At 39.7% G+C, this 20,775-nt stretch overlaps 1 protein-coding gene across 12 annotated transcripts in view; it reads right to left on the reverse strand.

The window, feature by feature from the left end:
* Positions 1 to 20,775, reverse strand: part of COL6A3 (collagen type VI alpha 3 chain) — a 233,859-nt gene that overhangs the window by 113,736 nt on the left and 99,348 nt on the right. For all 12 annotated transcript variants that reach the window (XM_039326289.1, XM_039326299.1, XM_039326291.1 and 9 more), the window contains exon 2: positions 2,075 to 2,213. In XM_039326289.1, the coding sequence (XP_039182223.1) occupies positions 2,075 to 2,165 (91 nt within the window). In that variant the 5' untranslated portion in view covers positions 2,166 to 2,213. The remainder of the gene's footprint in view (positions 1 to 2,074; positions 2,214 to 20,775) is intronic.

Consider the following 20,775-nt stretch of genomic DNA (forward strand, 5'->3'; position numbering starts at 1 on the left):
TAATTCTTGTCCAGTCTTGGTTCCTCCCCCCATGTAAGGCATGTATGAAATATGGAAGAGGACATCTTGTAAAGTATGATAGGTGTTTAACTGGAACTCTGAATGTGGGTTTCCGCTGAACTGGACCAGACCAAACCGAAAATCATTTCCTCCCACATCTAATTGTTTAACAACATCATACAGAAACTCTCGAACAAGTTGGAAATGTTCGTTTCCAGTGCTCCAAAAGGAATCCACTAGAAATATTATATCAGCAGCAGCACTGATTTTGACATCTTTAAAAGAAACACATTGATTTATGATTTCCCAGAGGTCATGGTGGACAGGAAGATCTTGTCCTACATTAATAGCCAGGCTCTTCTTTTATATCACCAACAATCCAGAGTTCATTTACACTGGGGCAGGTGGAAAACTATTCAAATCCTGGAAATTATTCTTGTTTAATAAACACTGATTGATGTGGCAATTTTAAATTACTAAAGCAGTTTGCAGAAATGCTAAACTAAGCTAGAATTCTTTCCACCTGAATGTTTTCTGCTTATGGTATGATTTTGGTGTGATTTCCTTGCCTAGGTAAGAGAAAGCAAGTCTGCTGTTTATATACAGCAGTATATTGACTCAATAGTTGATTGAGGAATATCGAGATAATCCAGGAGACAAGAAGAGATTCAGATTGAAAGGGGGCAAATCTGGACAGCATTTAATGTGCCCATCTAAAGTTCTATACATGAATTTCCACTGAACAGGATCACCCTCTTCCTAAATGAGCAGCAGGAGATTTTTCTGCTTCTCTCCTCCATCTCTCTCTCGCTCTCTCCCCTAGATCACATGTCCTCTAAAGCAGCAATCCCCCACCTTTACAGCTTGCTGGCCTGGTGGGGGAAAGAAGAAAACTGGCCCATGCATGTGCGCACACATGTACACAGCGGCATGCCGCTTGCGTAAGTTGAGCTGCGCATATGCATGTGTGCACCAGCCCACCACTTGTGCAGCCTAGTTCCAAACACGCCACATCCCGGTAGTGGGCTGCAGCCCGGGTTTGGGGATTCCGGCTGTAAAGCCATTAGTTTTGGTTTAGTGCATGAAACTAACCAATGTGGGCTGTAAACCAATAGTTTATGGCTTAGCATTTTATGAGAACTCAGCTGCTTTAGCATATTCAGTAACTGATTTCCACCATGATACTCAGCAGTCCAATTCCTTTTTGGAGAAAAATCCCTCTCTCTGTTCGCTGGAATCTGTATTTTAACTGCTATCCAGCAAGTCAGTGAAACAAAGAAGGAAGAAATGAGGAAGCATATTTCCTTCTCTGCCCCATACTGCATGGCAGATACTAAAAGGGAAGAGTGGAGGTCTGGAGTGTGGGGGGAAGAGTTGCTAATGGAAAGAGTAGGGCAGCTGGGAGGAACAGGTTTTGTGGGAATTTTCAGATTTATTTTAAAAAGGTTGTTTTGAAATACGTTGTTACAGTACTAGTTCTGCATTTTCTTACTCTGGTTCATATTAAATACCTTCATATAGTACCAATATTATAAGAACATGATGCTGTCTTTGTTCATCAGACAGAAGAAAAGTCAAATTAAAATTAATTGAAAATTGTTCCAATGTGCAATATTTCCCAAATATTTTGTAATATTACTTAATTCTTTACTGCAGAAAAGAAGAATCAAGCAAAATCAATCATCTGTATCATTGGAAAAATAACATTTATCTCTTTTGAAATGTAACATATGAGAGTTGGCTCTCTTTCACAAAAAAATCCCCATTTTTCCTATGCGGTATCTATGCCCCAAATAACATTGATCTATTCCAGCAGACCCACCATCATATAAGAATGAACAGGGTAGGTACAGCAGAGGCAACTGCTTGTTCATCAAGGCAGGCATGCAAGAGATGTTCTACATACAATAAATATGCCTATGTACACACAGCAAAGATTCAAGGATAGACATTGGCAATCAGTACTACAGCAATATACAACAGCAATATATTTTTCTCTTCAAAATTTCCAAGGAAAACCTGGGATAATTTCCCATTTTTAAATACTGAATCATTTAAAATAGAAGACACTTACTAGTTTCTTTCTGCTGTGCATCAGCCTCATGATTGCCTGAGAGTAAAAGACAACAGATTGTTGCAAAAATCAAATAGTGATACTTCTTCATTATGTTTGATTATGAGTTGGTTAGCTTTTCAAAGCACCAGTTTTAGATCTGAAAAGAAATGGAAATGTTGTCAGTTGAAATTTGATATACAGAAACCAATAATATATCATAATAATATTGACTTTGTTTTTGTCTGTATATAGCAAAATAATGTAATGTCTTCATTCTAAGATACCTCATTGATGTTCATAAGAAGACTTTTTTCTCACCTTTTCCAGTACCAGTTAATGCTAGCTGGGAAACTATTTACTACAGTGTTTTACTTACATCCAGGTATCTTCCAATGAAACCAATAACCAAATTTGGGCCAAGTGGCCTCTCCTATTCTTTCCTTCACCTCTCCCAAAATCATTCTCCCTTGGATTTGGCTAAGTAAGACACACCTTTGAATAGGTTCCCAGTGTTGTAGACTCAATGCCACCCAATTCAACTATTGGCTTAGGATATTTAGTTCAAAATTTTCTGTTAAGAATTAAGGTAGCATTTGGCCACCTGCATTCAGTATCCAGTACTTCATGGGCTTCCTCTCCCCAAAACACACATACAGGAAGTCCTTGCTTACTGACCGCTACTTCAATGACCAAAGTTAAGATAGTGCCAGAAAAGGAAATTTATGACCAATCCTCAAACTTGCAGTCATTGCAGTATCCCTGCAATCACATAATTGCAAATTGAACATTTGGCAACTGGTATTCATTTACAACAGTCATAGCATCCCACAGTCATGTGATCACCATTTATGACCATCACAAAGTCAATGGGGAAGCCAGCTGGAAGTCACAAGTCAAGGTTGCATAATGTCATGCTTAACAACTAGAACAGGTGTCATAAGTTGGTATGGTCACATAACATTTCACTTTACAACTGTGACCTTAGCAATGGAATTGCTTATCTCAATCATGGTTGGTACATGAGCACTACTTGCAAATGTAAATGTCTCTTTACAATTAACTGAAAGTGTTTCATAGTTTCAATTCAGTTTACTTTGTTTCAGATTCTGAGCTTATTAATGAAATCCTGCCCCACGTTTGTAAGACAAATAAACTGTCAAAGACACATCAGTTAGCAATAAAGAGTTCCAGTTCATGACACAGTTCCAGAAAATGAGTATCATCTGCGAAGTTAATTGATACAAAGTACCATGATCATAATCAGGGATAAAATTTCATTGATTGATTTCTCTTAAAAAATATTTGAAAGTTCTTTTGATGGGGTCAGAAATAAAAGGAGCTGCTAAATCCTGACCATGAGACTGACCACAATTCAATAAATAGTTACAAGCAAGAACATTAGATTCAGGTCAAAAAGCAGGAATTGAATATGATGGTCAATTTGAATCTAGGTGTGCTGCTTCTTTACCACTTTACAAACAAAGTTACATTGAGTTCAAGAGGAGATTGTTACCCTGGTAAAACCATGAACATGCTGATTCCTCTGAAGTCTCGCAGAATTATTCCAGCTTTAGCATTGTGAAGTGGACAAAAACTAGAGCTTTAGTTTATGAATAAGTAGATGAACAGGGAAAGTCCGATATCAAGCTGGCTGATAGTAGAACATAGAATAATAAGGTTGGAAGGGACCTTGGAGTTTTTCTAGTCCAATATCCTGCTGATGGCAGGAGACACTATACCATTTCCAGACAAATGTCTGTCCATCTCTTCTTGAAAACCTGCAGTGATGGAGTACCCAGAACTTCCGGAGGCAAGCCATTCCTTTGATTAATTATTGTCAGGAAATTTCTTCTTAGAAAAGAAATTTTCTCCAGGAGGAGGATATGAAATCAACTACTCAGCTCCAGGGGGGGGTGTATTGGACTGGACGGCAGTTGACAACAGAGACATCTTTTTGGTTGTTGTTTTTTCTATGGGTGACATATTGTCATTGGTCTATCTCTAAAGGTTCATTTAAAGCAGGGGTGTCAAACTGCTGGCCCTTGGGCTGGTTGCATCATGCAAAGGCCGTGCCCACCCCAGCTTCTGCAATGTGAAAAAAGTCATGATATGTCGACACCCATGATTTAAAGGTTCATTTTTTTTCTGGTAGTTGTTTATTCCTGACTGTGTTCAGTTTGGATACAGCCTTCCTCCTTTGATTGGAGTTTTTGTTGGTTGAGTCTCAGAGTGGCTAGACTTACCTCTAGACCCCTTACTTTTTCTTCGAGTAATTCATTTAGTTTACATTTGCTACATGTGTAATTTGGGTCTTCTGTGGGCATGAATACATACATGGAAAATATTTTGCAAATCACAACAGTGTAAGTATTTTTTCCCCATGATTTTTTCAAGACTATGCTTTTCTTCTTGCAGTTGCTAAAAGTGTTTTAAAAATCTAAAAGTTCATTTAAAGATTAAAATTTCAAAACTTTTTTAAAAATTCAAAAAAAGTAAAATATTTTTTCAAATTTTTTAAAAATTCTAAAAAATTCAATTTTTAAATATTAGTCTTTGGGTACTTCTTGTGGCTGATGTTTAAATGTAAATGGGATTGACCTCTAGATTCAGTTTATAATGTTGTTTATAATTACATAAAATTATATTAAATATATATATAAATCATATAAACATTATATAAAAGTTATATAATCTTGAATGGGAATTAAAATGTACCCTGTTTACTACCTATGTACATTTAAGTTTCACACAGAAGACCTCACACAATTCAGTGTTTATGTCCAAGCTCTGGGTATAAATATCTATCTTATCCTTTGCACAAAAACAAAAAGGATTTTCTTAGACTACAAGTGAAGTACAAGCAGTGATTCAATGTGATATAATATTTAAGGTGCCTATTTAGGATGAGTTACTATCTAACTCATACTACTAATAGCAGTTGTGTAGTAGTAGGGAGAGTAATACTTGGGAATGGTCTGTTATGACATTAGTCCACTGGTGGATCACTGAAATCCTGGAGTTTTCTTTTCTTTTCTATTTTTTAAAACCAACTGCTCTACTCAAGAGCAGACCTTCTTGCCTTATAGTCTTTCAATTAACCATGTCTTATCAGCTTCTGATGGCTATATGTAGGCTTGAGGATAAATCAGGTAGAGTAACATTTCTTGTATAAGTAAAATGAATGTGAAAGAATTCAGACCACAATGCAAGAAAGACTTTGCCGTAAAAATGCCTTTTTCTCTGTTAAAGGCATATAGAATTTTGCTGTCAGAAAACTATTTTCATCTATGGATGGATGGATGAGGATTATGATAACTGAACAAGAAACTTGGGATTCATGTGAATACTGAAAAATAGGGTTAGAGGCTAAATTGAATGTTTGAAGAACCCTCCTTCTACAAGACAAAAGTAAGGCTGTCTTTTTCAGCACAATGGGAAGCTTTTCTGATTAAACCACTCTATTTGAGGCAAGCCTGTCAACTGTTTCATCTGCAGCTCTTCCTGTACTTACCATAAATATCTGAAAGGATCTGTAATCCAAGCAAACACATTGTTTCTTTAATTATACAAATATGGCAAGGACAGCTGTTTTCTCCTTTGAAGGAGAATATCATGGTTCTGACAGATGAAACTCTTCAAAAGAACTTTGAGGCATTGTTTACCTTAAAGAATCTTTTATTTGAGAAACAAAGTATCAGCACTACATAGTTAAGCCAAAACCTGAATTCTCTTCCCCTGGGCACAAAATAGCAAAGCACAATTCCTTCCTCCAATTAACAGTCATAAATTACATTCCCCGATTAGCTTGAGGCCCAGGCTTGGCCAAATCTTTATCAACTCTAGGTGCAATAACCTTGGATTCCCATGGCTGAGTTATTATTGTTATGACTAACTGGACTCTCATCCATATCCCCCCTCCCAGCATCAACTAATTCTAAAAGCTAAAGAGAAAAATGGCTACATTTCCAAGAACATCCGATGTTAGTAGTGTTGACAGAGAATACACATATAACTCATGGAAAGCCATTCCTCCAAAGAACAGCATTCTGAGTGGAGGGAGTTCAGATGTTCTAATATCAAGTTCCAAGAATGTAGCTGAAAAATATATTACACTAACACATGTACTGCTGCAGTGCCAATAAGCTCAGATGTGCAAAGTGATGAAAACGGCGTTTCATAGGGAAAGAACGCTCTGAGACTGTTCGGGGGCCCTGGTGGGGGTTGAATCCAGCAAAAGGCTTACATGGAATTGCTGTTCAAGCCAGCTGCCTAGGTTTTTGTAGGACTTTCTGCAAATAGTGAGAGGGATAGTCTGGGTTGAACTGAATTCAAGCAGAAGCAAATCCCTCCATTAATTCTTATAGTAAAGGAGACCCAGCCAAAGAGGCCAAAGAGCTTATTGTACTCTCCTTCCTCATTTCAGATACTCTCCACAAATTGTTCCTTTCCTGTCCTGCCAAGTTACTTTTTTCTCTTCCTCTACTTCATCTTCTCTTTATATTCCCCATGCCAAGAGTCTGTTATTTTTTCTAATACTAATATGGATACTGATACTAATTATAGTAAATTATCTTCTATTTATTTTTTTTCTTCCAGGACAAATATGGTCTTGTGGATCACCGGATAGTCTTGGGTTAAAACCAGAGGAGATGAAATTGAAATCAGAGAGGAAATCCATCTTCTGCTGCTGAAAGACCAACTTCAAATCTCTTCTTTTCCTGAACTATATTGACTAGCAATTACAGAATGACTATTTCACTTTAGGAACTGGTGCTACAGACTATTCCCTACCTCCTCTCCTCTTTCTCTTTTCCTCTATCCATTTTGTGTCATGACTTTTAGACTGCAAGCTCATACACAGGAACTGACTTTTAAAGTAAGAAAATTGTTATGTCCTGGGCCTGCAGAGCACAGTCTGCAGTGATTGGCTCAGGCAGACCACGGGGATGCCCGGGACCAGAAAGGCTGTTCCCAGCCGTGCGCGCATGCACAAGGCGGAAAAAAATCCCTTGCAACGATTGGCCAGCAAGGTACTGGGCAGGAGACTATAAAAGGGGAACCGCACCATTTTGCAATCTGTTCTGTTGGTGCTTGCAATAAAGAAGGACTGTGTGAAATCGTTACTTTGTCTCAATGCCTCTTCTTCGAGAACAGAACAAAAATCATTTTAAGTAAACAGCAAGATAATCATACTTTCAATCTATCAACAATTTATGACAAATTCATGCTCTTTACACAAGCTGGATAATTAGATACTTATAATGGAATGTATCTGTAAGGACCCACCCCACTTTGCATCTTAAGAAGACAGAACTCTTGGAATAATTCTTCCAACAGGAATCCTTTATTAAGAGAAGTGGTTGCAGGCATGCTAGACAGGACTTGGGGTTCAAGCTCTCCCATTCAAGGTTTTAAGGGGTTCCCCAGTAGTCCCACCCACTCAAACCCCCTTCCAGTGATAGTTTCAAGTATCACAATTCCACCCCTTTTCTTCTTTCTTCCGTCTGGATGGAGACTTCAGATAACTACATGAAAGGCAATTACCCTTCTTTGATATGCTAACGCTTAGAGGTCACAATAAACACACATTCATCATTCAGCCCTTTGAAGTGTACTGAAGGAAGTGAGGGCCATAAAGCCCCTTTGCTATCCCCCTTCTCTCCCTCTTATGGCAGAATCCAGAGAAGGCAGAATTGGGAGTTTTTATATTTGATAATTTAAAGATGAAATATAATTGGATTCTGACATCCGGCCCCTCTTAACAATAAGAGAGATCCACCTGAAGAAAACACAAGTATAAAATTTAGTCAGGCTTGTTAGGATACTCTGTGTGAAACTTCTTCAATAGCTTCGGGGCTCTGACGTGACGTTTATGGACCCACTCCTTTTGTGAGGCAGGGAGGTGTTTCCAGGCAACTAGGTACTGAGTTGTTCCATGATATCTCCTAGAGTCAAGGATCTCTTTTATTTCGAAGTGTTGGTCGCCCTCCACCATGATTGGAGGTGGTGGGGGGGGATTTTTGGCCGTAGAGGTGATTGATGCTCTCTTTTCAGCAAGCTGCAATGAAAAATTGGGTGTATTTGCCTGAGATTTTTGGGTAATTCTAATTCTTCTGTTACTGGGTTTATGATTCTTTTAATTGGAAAAGGTCCTATTTATTTTGGTCCAAGTTTTTTACAGGGCTGTAGGGACTTTAGGTATTTTGTAGATAAGTACACCATTTCTCCTATAATGAATGGTGTAGGCTCAACCCTTTTTTTTATCGGCTTGTGCTTTGTATGCCCGCCTAGCTTCATCTAGTGATTTTCTGACTATTGGCCAGGTGTTTTGTAGGTTTTACATCCATTCTTTCAGTGAAGGGATCGTTGGTTCTTTTGGGGTTAACTCTGGCATAGGGTTGAAACTTTGACCGTTGGCTATTTGAAAAGGAGTGTAGCCTGTGCTGGAGTGGACTGCATTATTGTAGGCGACTTCTGCAAAAGGAAGTAAGTCCGTCCAATCACTCTGTTGGAAATTTAAAAAACATCTCAAATATTGCTCAAGTACCGAATGGCAGCGTTCTGTTTGTCCATCTGTCTGAGGGTGATGGCTAGATGTCAGTCCCTGAGTGGTCCCTAAGAGGGATAAAAATTCCTTCCAAAAGGCAGACGTAAATTGCACTCCCCTATCAGAGATGATGCGTTGGGGTGCCCCGTGCAATCTGTAAATGTGCTGGATGAAAAGTTTTGCTAAGGCCTTTGCAGTGGGAATCTTCTGGCAAGGGATAAAGTGCACCTGTTTGGAAAATAGGTCCGTGACTGTCCAGATAACAGTATTCCCATTGCTTTCTGGCAATTGCACTATAAAATCAATGGCTATTTCCCTCCAGGGGGCTGAGGGACTTGCCACTGGTTGTAATAGCCCTGGCGACTTCCCTTGCAACCTCTTTGCCGATGCACAGGTTGGGCAGCTGGCAACATAACTTTCTATGTCCTTTTTTATTGATGGCCACCAAAATTGCCGTTTAATTAAGTGTAAAGTTTTTACAAATCCAAAATGCCCTGCTGATTTTGTGTCATGGCAAAGGTGCATGAAAGTTACTCTTTGAGTTGTTGGTATATATAACTTTTCCCCTATCAAAGGCAACCCGTCTTTCATTGTGCACACATTTTTGTTTTTCTGGAACCAATCATCTGTTTCCAAACTTTTTCTGAATTCAATTCCAGTTTGGCTGTCCAGTTGTGGTTTTAATTTGGCTTGGGTTCTTGTTGTTACTGGTGCTGCCAGTTGTGACTCTGCCATTATTGGTCTAGAGTCTGTGGTTCGTGCGCTGTTATATTGGGGCATGCGAGATAGTGCCTCTGCCAGGAAGTTCTTTCTTCCTGGTAAATGTTTGAGCTTAAATTGGAATTGGTGAAAATGCTGGGACCAGCGGGCTTGTTTGGGATTGAGTTTCCTGGAAGTTTTCAGGGCTTCTAAATTTTTGTGATCAGTCCACACCTGGAAAGGGATTTTGTTGCCTTCCAGGAACTGTCGCCACGTGAGTAATGCCCAACATATCCCATAAGCCTCCTTCTCCCATGCGGGCCAGCGCTGTTCTGTTTCCGTGAGTTTCTTGGATGTATATGCACAGGGTTGCAATACTGCATCATCATTTTCTTGTAATAGCACAGCCCCCACTGCCACATCACTTGCATCTGCCTGTATTACGAAGGGCTTGTCCATGTCTGGGTGCCTTGGTACTGGTTCGGCAGAAAAAAGTCTCTTTAGTCTCTCAAACACTGCTTGGCACTCCATTGTCCATGTTAGTGGCTGGCTAGGTTTTACTGAGGATGCTCCCTTCATTTTTAGTAAGTTAGTGAGGGGCAAGGCTATCTGGGCAAATGAGGGGATGAATTGGCGGTAAAACTTTGCAAAGCCCAGGAAACTTTGTAGTTGCTTTCTTGTGCGGGGTGGTGCCCAATTTAGTACTGCTTTGACCTTCTCCGGGTCCATTTCAATGCCCTGTGGGGATATGCGATAGCCTAGGTAGTCTATCCTTTCCTGGTGGAATTCGCATTTTGATAGTTTGGCATATAGGTGAGCGGCTCGCAGCTTTTTTAAAACCGCTCTGACAAGTTTGACGTGTTCTTCTTTTGTTTCGGTAAAGATAAGAATGTCGTCCAAGTAAACAAGCACTCCCTTAAACAGGTGCTCCCTTAGAACGTCATTGATCAATTGCATAAAGACTGCAGGGCCCCCTTGTAATCCAAATGGCAAGACTTTGAATTGATAGCACCCCATGGGGCAGTTAAATGCAGTCTTCCATTTGTCCCCTTCCTTGATTCTCACGCGATAGTAAGCTTCCCTTAGGTCTAGTTTAGAAAAAATTTTCCCTTTCGATAGGTGTGACAGCATGTCTTTCATGAGGGGCAGCGGGTATAGGTTGCTTTCACTGATTGTATTCAGGCCCTATAATCCACGCATAAACGTAAAGAGCCATCCTTCTTCTCTCTAAAAAGGACCGGGGCAGCCACTTTAGGCTTGGCTGGCTCAATGAAACCTCTCTCCAGGTTTTTTTTATAAATCTTTCCATTTCCTCCTTCTCCTTTGGGCTCATGGAGTATAATCTGGGCTTCGGGAGTTTTGCCCCAGGCTTGAATTCAATGGTACAGTCTGTGGGTCGGTGGGGGGGAGCTCATTCGCCCTCTCCTCACTGAAGACTTCAGCAAGGTCTCTATATTCCTCTGGTATTTCTGTTAATCTTTTTTCCTCCCCCATGGATGCTTTTTCTATTCTTGATTCTGGTAGCCTCCCTTGGGGTTTTAAGTCCATAGGGTCCCCCTTCGGGAATTTGATTTCTGTCGTCCTCCAATTTACCCAGGGGTTCCATTTTTTCAACCATTCCATCCCTAGAATCATTGGGCATTCCATACCTGGGGTCACCACAAACGTTAAGTCCTCTTCATGGTTGCCCAGGGAGAGGTGTATTGGCAGAGTGGCTAGGGTAGCTGGCACCCCCCCTGCTATGGATCCATCTAGCTGGCCAAATGAGATTGGTTGTTCCAGTCTCCTGGATGGGATGCCCAGATTCCCCACTAGTGTTGGGCTAATGAGGCAGCGGGTGCAGCCAGAGTCTATTAAGGCTTTCACCTTCACAGCTTCGGGCATGGGGGGGATTAATATAGTCACTGTTTTGAAGATGGGTGTGATGCATCCACTTACCAGGGGTTCGCCCTCCGAGCTGTCATCTGAGGCATCCACCGGCCCTGTGGTGTAGGCTGGAGTTCTTTCCCCTTGGTGAGCAGAGGTGGGGGTTTCTGCAATTTCCATCATTCTCATGGCCGTTTCTTTTGGCTTAGCTGAATACTTTCCGGGCTTGATTGGGGATCTGTCTGGGTTGTGTTGGGGGGCCTTTGAACGGCATTCTACAGCTCGATGCCCTTCTCTTCCGCACTTGAAACACCCCATTTGCTTCTTGGCTGTATCCGATGATTTCACCGGTTGGTGTGTCAGCTCAGGCGGGGGGCGGCTCCATTGTTTTCCTCGGCGGTGCCTCTTCAATATGTCGATCTCTGCTTCCTCTGCCAAGACGTACCATTCCTCAAGTTGATGTGGGTCCCCTCGGGGCAGGCAAGCATCATATAGATCATAGTTTAGTCCGTCTTTGAAATGGCCAAGGAGGATGTCTTCTGGCCAATTCAGTTTGCTGGCAATGGCCCGGAATTCTTGGGTATACTCAGCCACTGGGCGTTTGCCTTGCCTCATCGTTGTTATCCTTTCACGGGCTTTGCGATCAGCCAGGGGGTCTTCAAATCGTCTTCTCAAAGAGGACATGAAACGGTTGAAGTTACTGAGTTCTGGGGCATTGGAGTCATGCAAGTTCACCACCCAATCCGCAGCTGGTCCATCCAGGGCAGATTGCACGATCCGGATGCGGGCTTTGTCACTGGGAATGTCCTGCCCATATTCCTCCATGTAGCTGAGGACTTGGGTTAGGAAAAATCCCCAAGCGTGTTGGCTCCCCTTTGAATTTCACTTCCAACGGTGGACGTCTTGGAATGGATCGGTGCCTCTGTTGTGGGTGGTAGTGCCTTCCGTCCAGATTGCCATCTGTGGTCCGGTAGGGGGTGGGAGCTCCTGGATCAGTAGATGTCCCTGGGGTTGCAGGTTCCATGTCCCCCTCGGTGTCTCTCCCTTTGCGGCTCCAGGAACTGGGGCAGGCCGTAGGGTTCAGTATTCTCCTCTCCTAGGGAGCTGAGAGTTCTCTTCATCAGGTCAATAGCTTTCTCTAGGATCCAGTCTGAGTACGGTGCCCAGCTTCCTCCCTCTTCACTTGCGTGCAGGGATTTCTCCATCTCCTGCTTCCATTCTGGTTGCTTGGTCCCCCGTCTCAGGGTCACCTTTCTTGATTCCTTTCCCCACTCACTTTTCTTTCCAACGCCCATCGACCAGCGAGGCTTGTGGTCCTGTGTCTCCACCACTTCTTCTCCTGAGGAATCTGGCCTCTCGGATCCCAACATCTGGCAAGGTTCCAACTGGGTCAGCGGCTCTCTTTCCAGGGAGTTTTCCCCCTCTCTTGCTTCGTTGTCTGACATGGTAAATTTTTGAAAAATCCCCCGGCAAGGGTCTCCCTTCCAGGTGGATTAATTTTGCAAGTCCTGTCTAATGTAAGGACCCACCCCACTTTGCATCTTAAGAAGACAGAACTCTTGGAATAATTCTTCCAACAGGAATCCTTTATTAAGAGAAGTGGTTGCAGGCATGCTAGACAGGACTTGGGGTTCAAGCTCTCCCATTCAAGGTTTTAAGGGGTTCCCCAGTAGTCCCACCCAATCAAACCCCCTTCCAGTGATAGTTTCAAGTATCACAATTCCACCCCCTTTTCTTCTTTCTTCCGTCTGGATGGAGACTTCAGATAACTACATGAAAGGCAATTACCCTTCTTTGATATGCTAACGCTTAGAGGTCACAATAAACACACATTCATCATTCAGCCCTTTGAAGTGTACTGAAGGAAGTGAGGGCCATAAAGCCCCTTTGCTCTCCCCCTTCTCTCCCTCTTATGGCAGAATCCAGAGAAGGCAGAATTGGGAGTTTCTATATTTGATAATTAAAGATGAAATATAATTGGATTCTGATAGTATCAATGACCTTGGGGAAAGAGGGGAAGAGATGCTGCCTAGGAAACAGTCAAACTAGACTGGCAGGAGTGGCTTAATGGTCAGAGAAAGAAATCTAGGAGAGACCCATCCTAAGGTCTATGGAGATTCTCAGTCATCCAGGTCATGGTTGTCCCAAAGGTGCTTTTTCAAAAGGCAATTGGACTTTCTTGTTTTTCTTTGAAGATATTTCACTTCTCATCCAAGAAGCTTCTTTGCTCTGCTAAGAGCTGAAGAAGCTTCTTAGATGACAAGCAAATGTCTTCAAAGAAAAACAAGAAAGTCCGGATGCATCTTGAAAAAGTGCCTTTGATACACCCATCCTAAGGGATCAAGCAGTTAAAAAAGCAGGAAGTCTGTACTTTCAGACTTTCAAGATCCTGTTAATGTAGCCTTACAATAAAGTAACTTTAACAAAATAACAGAGTTGGAAGGGACCTTGGAAGTCTTCTAATCCAACCCCCTGCTTAAGCAGGAGATCCTATACAATTTCTGACAAGTGGCTGTCCAGTCTCTTCTTGAAAGCTTCCAGTGAGGAAGCTCCCACAACTTCTGAAGGCAAACTGTTCCATTGGTTGATTGTTCTCACTGTCAGAAGATTTCTCCTTATTTCTAGGTTGAATCTCTCCTTGATCAGTTTCTACCCGTTCCTCTTCTATTTCCTCATCTAAGTCGTTTATGAAGATATTGAAGAGTACTGGGCCTAAGATGGAACCTTGTGGTATTCCACTGCTTACTTCCCTCCATGTAGCTGTAGTACCATTAAGGACTACATATCGAGTATGGTTTGTTAGCCAGCTACAAATCCATTTGGTGGTGATGCTATCTATCCCACTTTTTTCTAGCTTATCAAGAAGTATGTTGTGGTCTATTTTGTCGAATGCTTTGCTGAAGTCTATGTCCACAGTGTTTCGCTGGTCTACTAATTTAGTCACTTTGTCAAAGAATGAAATGAGATTGGTTTGGCATGATCTGTTTTTAACAAACCTGTGCTGGCTACTAGATATAACTTTATTTGTTTCTAGATGTTTGCAGATCTGTTTTTTGATTATCTTATCCAGGAGCTTCCTGGGTATTGATGTTAAGCTGATTGGTTTGTCGTTTCCTGAATCTATTTTTTTTTCCTTTTTTGAAGATGGGAACCACATCAGCTCTTTTCCAGTCTTCTGATGGTTCCCAATGCTCCAGGATTTTTTAAAAAATATGATATAGTGGTTCTGAGAAAACATCTGCCAGCTCTTTCAGAAGTCTAGGATGTAATCCATCAGGTCCCAGTGATTTATATTCATCAAGGTTAGATAGATGTTCTCTCACCATTCTCTTGCTTATTTTAATTTTTATTTCTAGTCTGTCTTTTACAGCTATGGTTTTGGTAGAGTTTTTGTTTTTGTTTTTGTTTTGTTTTTTGCATGAAGACTGATGCAAAGAATGAGTTAACCAGCTCTGCTTTCTCTCTATTATTTGTTACTTCCTTGCCAACTTCTCTCTTTAGTGGACTGACTGTTTCCTTGACTTTTTTCTTATTATTTATATGTTGAAAGATTTTTTTTATTATCTTTGCCTTTTGTTGCAAGTCTTTGTTCATTCTGAGCCTTTGCTTTCCTAACTTCATCTTTGCATGTTCTGGCTGTCTGCTGGTAATCGGCTTTAGTTATGTGCCCCTCTTTCCATTTTCTGTATTTGTCCTTTTTGTCTTTTAGCTTGATAGAGAGATCTTTGTGCAGCCTTTGCTTTCTGACTTTGTCTTTGCGGATTCTGGCTATCTGCTGATTTTCTGCCTTAGTTAGGTGTCCCTCTTTCCATTTTTTGTACTTATTCTTTTGCTGTACTTTAGTTTATCTAGTCATGTTTCCTGCCTGGTTTACCCGGGCAGGTAGACTTCAATACCAAATGATTGTTTCAGGTATTCTAAAGTTTGAATAAAATACATTATTGTGGATATGTTAACATCAGATGACTGGATTCCTTTTTATAAAAACAAAGAGTCTTGGTGTGTGCATTAGCTAATCAACAGTAGCCAAATTCTCATCTCTGCTGCCATTTGACTGCAGGTTTTTCCAGAGAAGAAAAGGGGGAGGGAGAGAGACTTCCAAGGACTGTTTTAGATGTTTTGTTTTGTTTTAAATCCTCTGCTGGGATTATGTTGGGCTATAGTTTCTTTTTGTGTGAAGACTGACACAAAGTTAAGTAGCTCTCCTTTCTCCCTGTTGCCTGTTATTTCCTTGCCATATTCTCTCTTTAGTGCGCCTACAGTTTCGACTTTTTTCTTGTTATTAATATGTTGGAAGAAACTTTTTTTATTATCCTTGATTTCTGTTGCAAGTCTTTGTTCGTTCTGAGCCTTTGCTTTCCTAACTTCATCTTTGCATGTCCTAGCTGTCTGCTGGTAACCGGCTTTAGTTATGTGCCCCTCTTTCCATTTTCTTTATTTGTCCTTTTTGTCTTTTAGCTTGATAGAAAGATCTTTGTTCAGCCATGCTGGTTTCTTCTTGGATTTCTTGTTTTTCCTTCTCAGTGGTATTATGCTAGTCTGGGCTTTTGTGATCATATTTTTCAGGTTTTCTCACGCTTTCTGGGTTGTTTTCCCCTTTAGGATTTTCATCCATGGGATCCTGAGTTTGTTAAAGTTGGCACTTTCAAAGTTTAGGTCATTGGTTGGATTGTTTTCTATTGCTGGTTTTTTAAATTAATTTTTAATTATTTTGCTACAAGGAAATGAATTAATATGCTATAATCAATGTTGTCCCTGTCTGTTCTACATAGGTTAAATGCTGCCAGAAATTGTTCTAGAAGTGAATTTTGAGCATTGTGTTTCAATCAATTTGTGCAATGGGGTGAATCAAACTAGGCTGTCCTTGAACTTTCCCAATCAAATATGTACAAATAATATAGCTAAAAAGATATACTGGAGAATCGGTTGCAAAAAGCAGTAAATGTATATTTAAAAAGCATATATCAGAAATATGTGTATGTACAAGAAAAGTAAATGTATACAAACTACATTTTTATAATGTAGATTTATGTTATGTAAATTAAAGAAAAATGTGTAAAAAAGACCTTTGTATGTTATAATGCATTCTGAATGTAAACTGTTATGGCATTTCCTATGATTAAAATAACTATGAAAGAAGAAAAGCCGGACTATTTTTTATCATATTATTTCATATAGGAATAAAAGAGCAGATTATGCTTACACTTGTATGCCCTTCCCAAATTAAATTTCTAGTTTGTGGTAATTCTTGATGCTCTTGTTTCTTATGCACAAAAATGATATTCATTATTTGATTTTTGTATGAAGAAACACTCACATAAAATTACCCTTTCTGCTGTATAGTAAATCCAACATATTGCTTTTCCAACGCTGCAAAAACTAAAGTAATAATATCAAGATGCATTTTTAAAATGTCAGGATTTCTTTTAGACTCAAGTAAGTTTGTGTGCCAACTCAGTGCTTATGACTAATAAAGATGGTTAAAAATGTGTAGAAAATTCAGAGAAGGGATGGAAGGAGAGAGAGATGAGGAATTTTATTTTTTGTTGCCTCAGTCAAAGAGACATTGGTTTAAGGGACAGGTCACTCCTCACTTGTTCAAATACTACTTCTTCAGAGCACTAGTTCTACCCCAGTGCCATGGAAAATTACAAGTAAACAGAGAAGGGAGGATACAGGTTAAAAAAAAATCCTAGTGGTTCTGTCATAAAAGAGGTGTATATGTATTTTTTTTATACATCATATTTATAAGTAAGCTTCTGATACTGTACTTTAAGCTGGTAAGAGGAAAATGAGGGGGAGAATAAGAAACCTTTCAGAACTCAACAGGCTTTTGTATGTAATAAAGAATGTTACCAACCACATGTTGTCCACCCATGCCACTCTTATGAAATACAGATTTCTAGGATCAGGAAAAAATTATGGAATTCTACTGCTGATCTTCTGAATTACAAACAGGTAACAGAGGTCAGTTCAGTAAAAAAAAAACTTGCAGGGCTTGGCTCCAGCACAATTTGTACAATGGCACTAAGAATGGTAGGTGAATGGCTCAAAAACAAGCCCTTCTGCACAAATCCAATTGAAATACATCTGCAAATCAAGTTAAGAGACCATTTAGCCCAGCAGTCTATGTCCCACAGTAATCAACTGGATTGTTCAGGAAGGTTGCTGTTTGGACAATTTTTTATCGTTATTTAAGATTCAATAGGTAGTGAACAATCAGCAACATTATTAGCTACAGATAGTTTAATTCTCTCTAAATTTGTCTGTTTCCTTTCTCACAACCATCTAAATAAATTATTATCACCTCTGGGCACAGGAAAGCCTGTGTTCATTGATTATATTTTATACTGAACAGTGTTTCCTCTAATTGGTCCTGATTCTTCACAAGTTTAATTTTATGAAAGAACAAGTGTTTTAACATTGTTTCACAGAAAGAAAAACTTTTATTTATATTTTCATATTTGGTATGATTTTATATATCTATGTCCGGTCTCCACTCAGCCACATGCACTGTAAGCTAAAAGGTTCAAAATAAAATTTCCTGGCTGGATTCAGCTTAGCTACCAAACATCTCGCTAACCTTTTTTTTTTTTCATATTTCCATCTCATATTACTTTGAAGGTATGCTTTTTTAAAAAAAAACACATTTAAATTTTTAATTAGATAATTTTTTTATAAAACCCAAAGATAATTTCTTCACCAGTTATTGCCTTTTAAGATTCCATTAATATTGTGAATGAAAGTTCAAACATTTTGAATGTTAGGGTGTGTCACTTTGCACTGACATTGATTACTGTGTGAGAGACGGATGGAGTAGAGAGATGGCTCTGAGGAAGAATGAAAAACAGGAAAGAAGGATAAAAAATAAGCACTTCCCAGAAACAGAGAACTATAGCCAATACTATACCAACATCTGCATACAAGAGTACATTCATGTCCTCAACAACACATCTATAGGTGTTCCTTATACAGCTATGTATAAATACATTAAATAATTGAGATGTTATTACATCCTTTTATATTATTCACTGTTAATGTTGAATCATTAACTAGTCTCTTTTCATCCTTATTTTATTTCCATCATATACCACTCTTACCACATTTAGCAACTCTATATTTGTGCAAAAATGCTATAAAAGAGGCCAATCCATTTTCATCATTCATTTCCTCTAAGTAAATAAATGTACAAATGAGCTTTCTTCCTCATATTCATACACTTCACAATGTCCTGCCCAAGAACATTATTCACACATCTCCTACTGAGCCATAGCTGCACTGTAGTTCTCCAATTTTGATCATTGCCACTCCCTGTATCCTATCAAACACTTCTTAGATGCACTTCACAAACTAATTTCCTGCTTTTTGCATTCACTTTTGGTATTTTCTCCTTCCTGTAGGAAGTGTTTTTTTTTTTGTAAAAAAAAAAAAAAAAAAGGTGCCGGAATTCACATACGTCATACAACCCACCTTGCCTACCTTACAAGGTTCCATCCCAAAAAGGTGCCAGAACTCCGTTCTGGGCGTTCTATGACAAAAAAAGCCCTGGACAGGGTAACAGTAATGGCATTCTTTCAGTCATCAGGTATAGATGGAGTTTCCACACAAATGGAACTAGTCAGATATCCACTCCATAAGTAAACCACATTCATATTTTAATATATTTTCAGTTACAAATCTATGATGAATCCTTCCATTTTTCAACATTTTCATTTATGATTTCCTTTTATTCCAACCAATGTTCTTAGAGACAATTCATTCACAAATATTAAGTATGCAGAATGAAAATAAATTTTAATGAAGAAGCTTGTTTATTAGCTGAAATTAATATATGGTTGTGAATATGAAAAACTGAGTGAAACCAGATTAACAATGATTATCAGAAGACATTATAAAACCTTTCAGATCTATGCACAAAATTATTCATATTGAATAGTTGTTCCTTAATTGCTAAAATGCTCCTGCTTCATGGTTGATTTCGCTAGTAGCTCTGAAGGAATACCATTTTCAGATTTAAGAAAAAAAGGATGAAAAACACTGATCAAACACGATTTGCCTCCCCTCCCTTATACTGAAATGCCTTACTAAGGTGCAGTTTGAAGAAGGAGACTTATCATTTAAAAATTAATTTTGAGAAGAGTATTTTTAATTTAATATTAATTTTGGCATAGTAAATTACATGTTAAAGCAGAGACATCACCCTGCCAACAAAAGTGCGTATAGTCAAGGCCATGGTTTTCCCAATTGCAATGTATGGACGTGAATGTTGGATCATAAGAAAGGCTGAGCGACAAAGAATTGAGGCCTTTGAACTATGGTGCTGGAGAAGACTCCTGCAAGTCCCTTGGACTGCAAGGCGTTCAAACCGGTCAGTCCTAGAAGAGATCAACCCCGACTGCTCTTTAGAAGGCCAGATTCTGAAGTTGAAACTCAAATACTTTGGCCACCTAATGAGAAGGAAGGACTCACTGGAGAAGGGCCTAATGCTGGAAAAGATTGAGGGCAATACAAGAAGGGGACGACAGAGAATGAGATGGCTGGATGGAGTCACTGAAGCAGTAGGTGTGAACTTAAATGGACTCCAGAAGATGGTAGAGGACAGGAAGACCTGGAGGAATGTTGTCCATGGGATTGTGATGGGTTGGACACGACTTTGCAATTAACAACAACAAATTACATGTTATCTGTGATTTAAGTTATATCCGAGGGCCAGATTCATGAAGACTTGCATGGATGGGCTGGCTAGGTTGATTATATAAACTTGGCTATTCTGATTTAGATCAGAGGGCCAGGAAAACAAGTGATAGGATCCACTTTCTTACCAGGAATCTTTCTATGATATGGACCATGCATGCCTGTTGCCTATATATAAAAAGGGCATACAATATTTGCCTGCAAATTACAGCCTATCGGCCTGTTAAGCATAATAAGCAAGCTTTATCTAGACATCTATATAATAAACTAATTGATTGGGTTGATTCAGAGCATATACTGGCTGATGTGCAAGCAGGCTTAGGTCTGGATATAGACATGCCCTCATATTTCAACATCTGGTGAAAAATATACATCTAAAGCAGTGGTGGGATTCAGGCAGTTCGCACCAGTTGAGCAGAACTGGTAGCTAATTTTTTGTTGCCCAGACCCAGAATGGACTTCCGGAAGTGGCATCCACACAAATAACCAGTTGTGCACATATTTGAATCCCACTACTGATCTAAAGTAGACTGCATTTATTGATTTTACATCTGCTTTTGATCTAGTTCCCAGAGCAAGGCTCTGGACAAAGCTTCTGCACACCTCCATTGACAGATGGTTACTTTTGCTCGTGTATAACCTCTATATTATAAGAACTGCAGATTCAAAGTCCATTGCAGTATGCAGGTCACTATACTAATGAGATTCCAACTCACTCTAAGAGTGAGGCAGGATGTTTCTTAGCCCTTCCTCTGTTAATAAATATATAAATTCAGTTGTCTAGTTCTTTTTGAATCCTGAATTTGTCTTCTGGGGTGTTGGCTACTCCTGATGAGTTCCCCTTCAATTCCCTCATCTAAGTCATTTATGAAGATATTGAAGAGTACTGGGCCTAAGACGGAGCTTTGTGGTA

The sequence above is a fragment of the Crotalus tigris genome, unplaced genomic scaffold, assembly GCF_016545835.1.
Source record: "Crotalus tigris isolate CLP2741 ecotype Arizona unplaced genomic scaffold, ASM1654583v1 scf7180000024340.7048381, whole genome shotgun sequence".
NCBI lineage: Eukaryota > Metazoa > Chordata > Lepidosauria > Squamata > Viperidae > Crotalus > Crotalus tigris.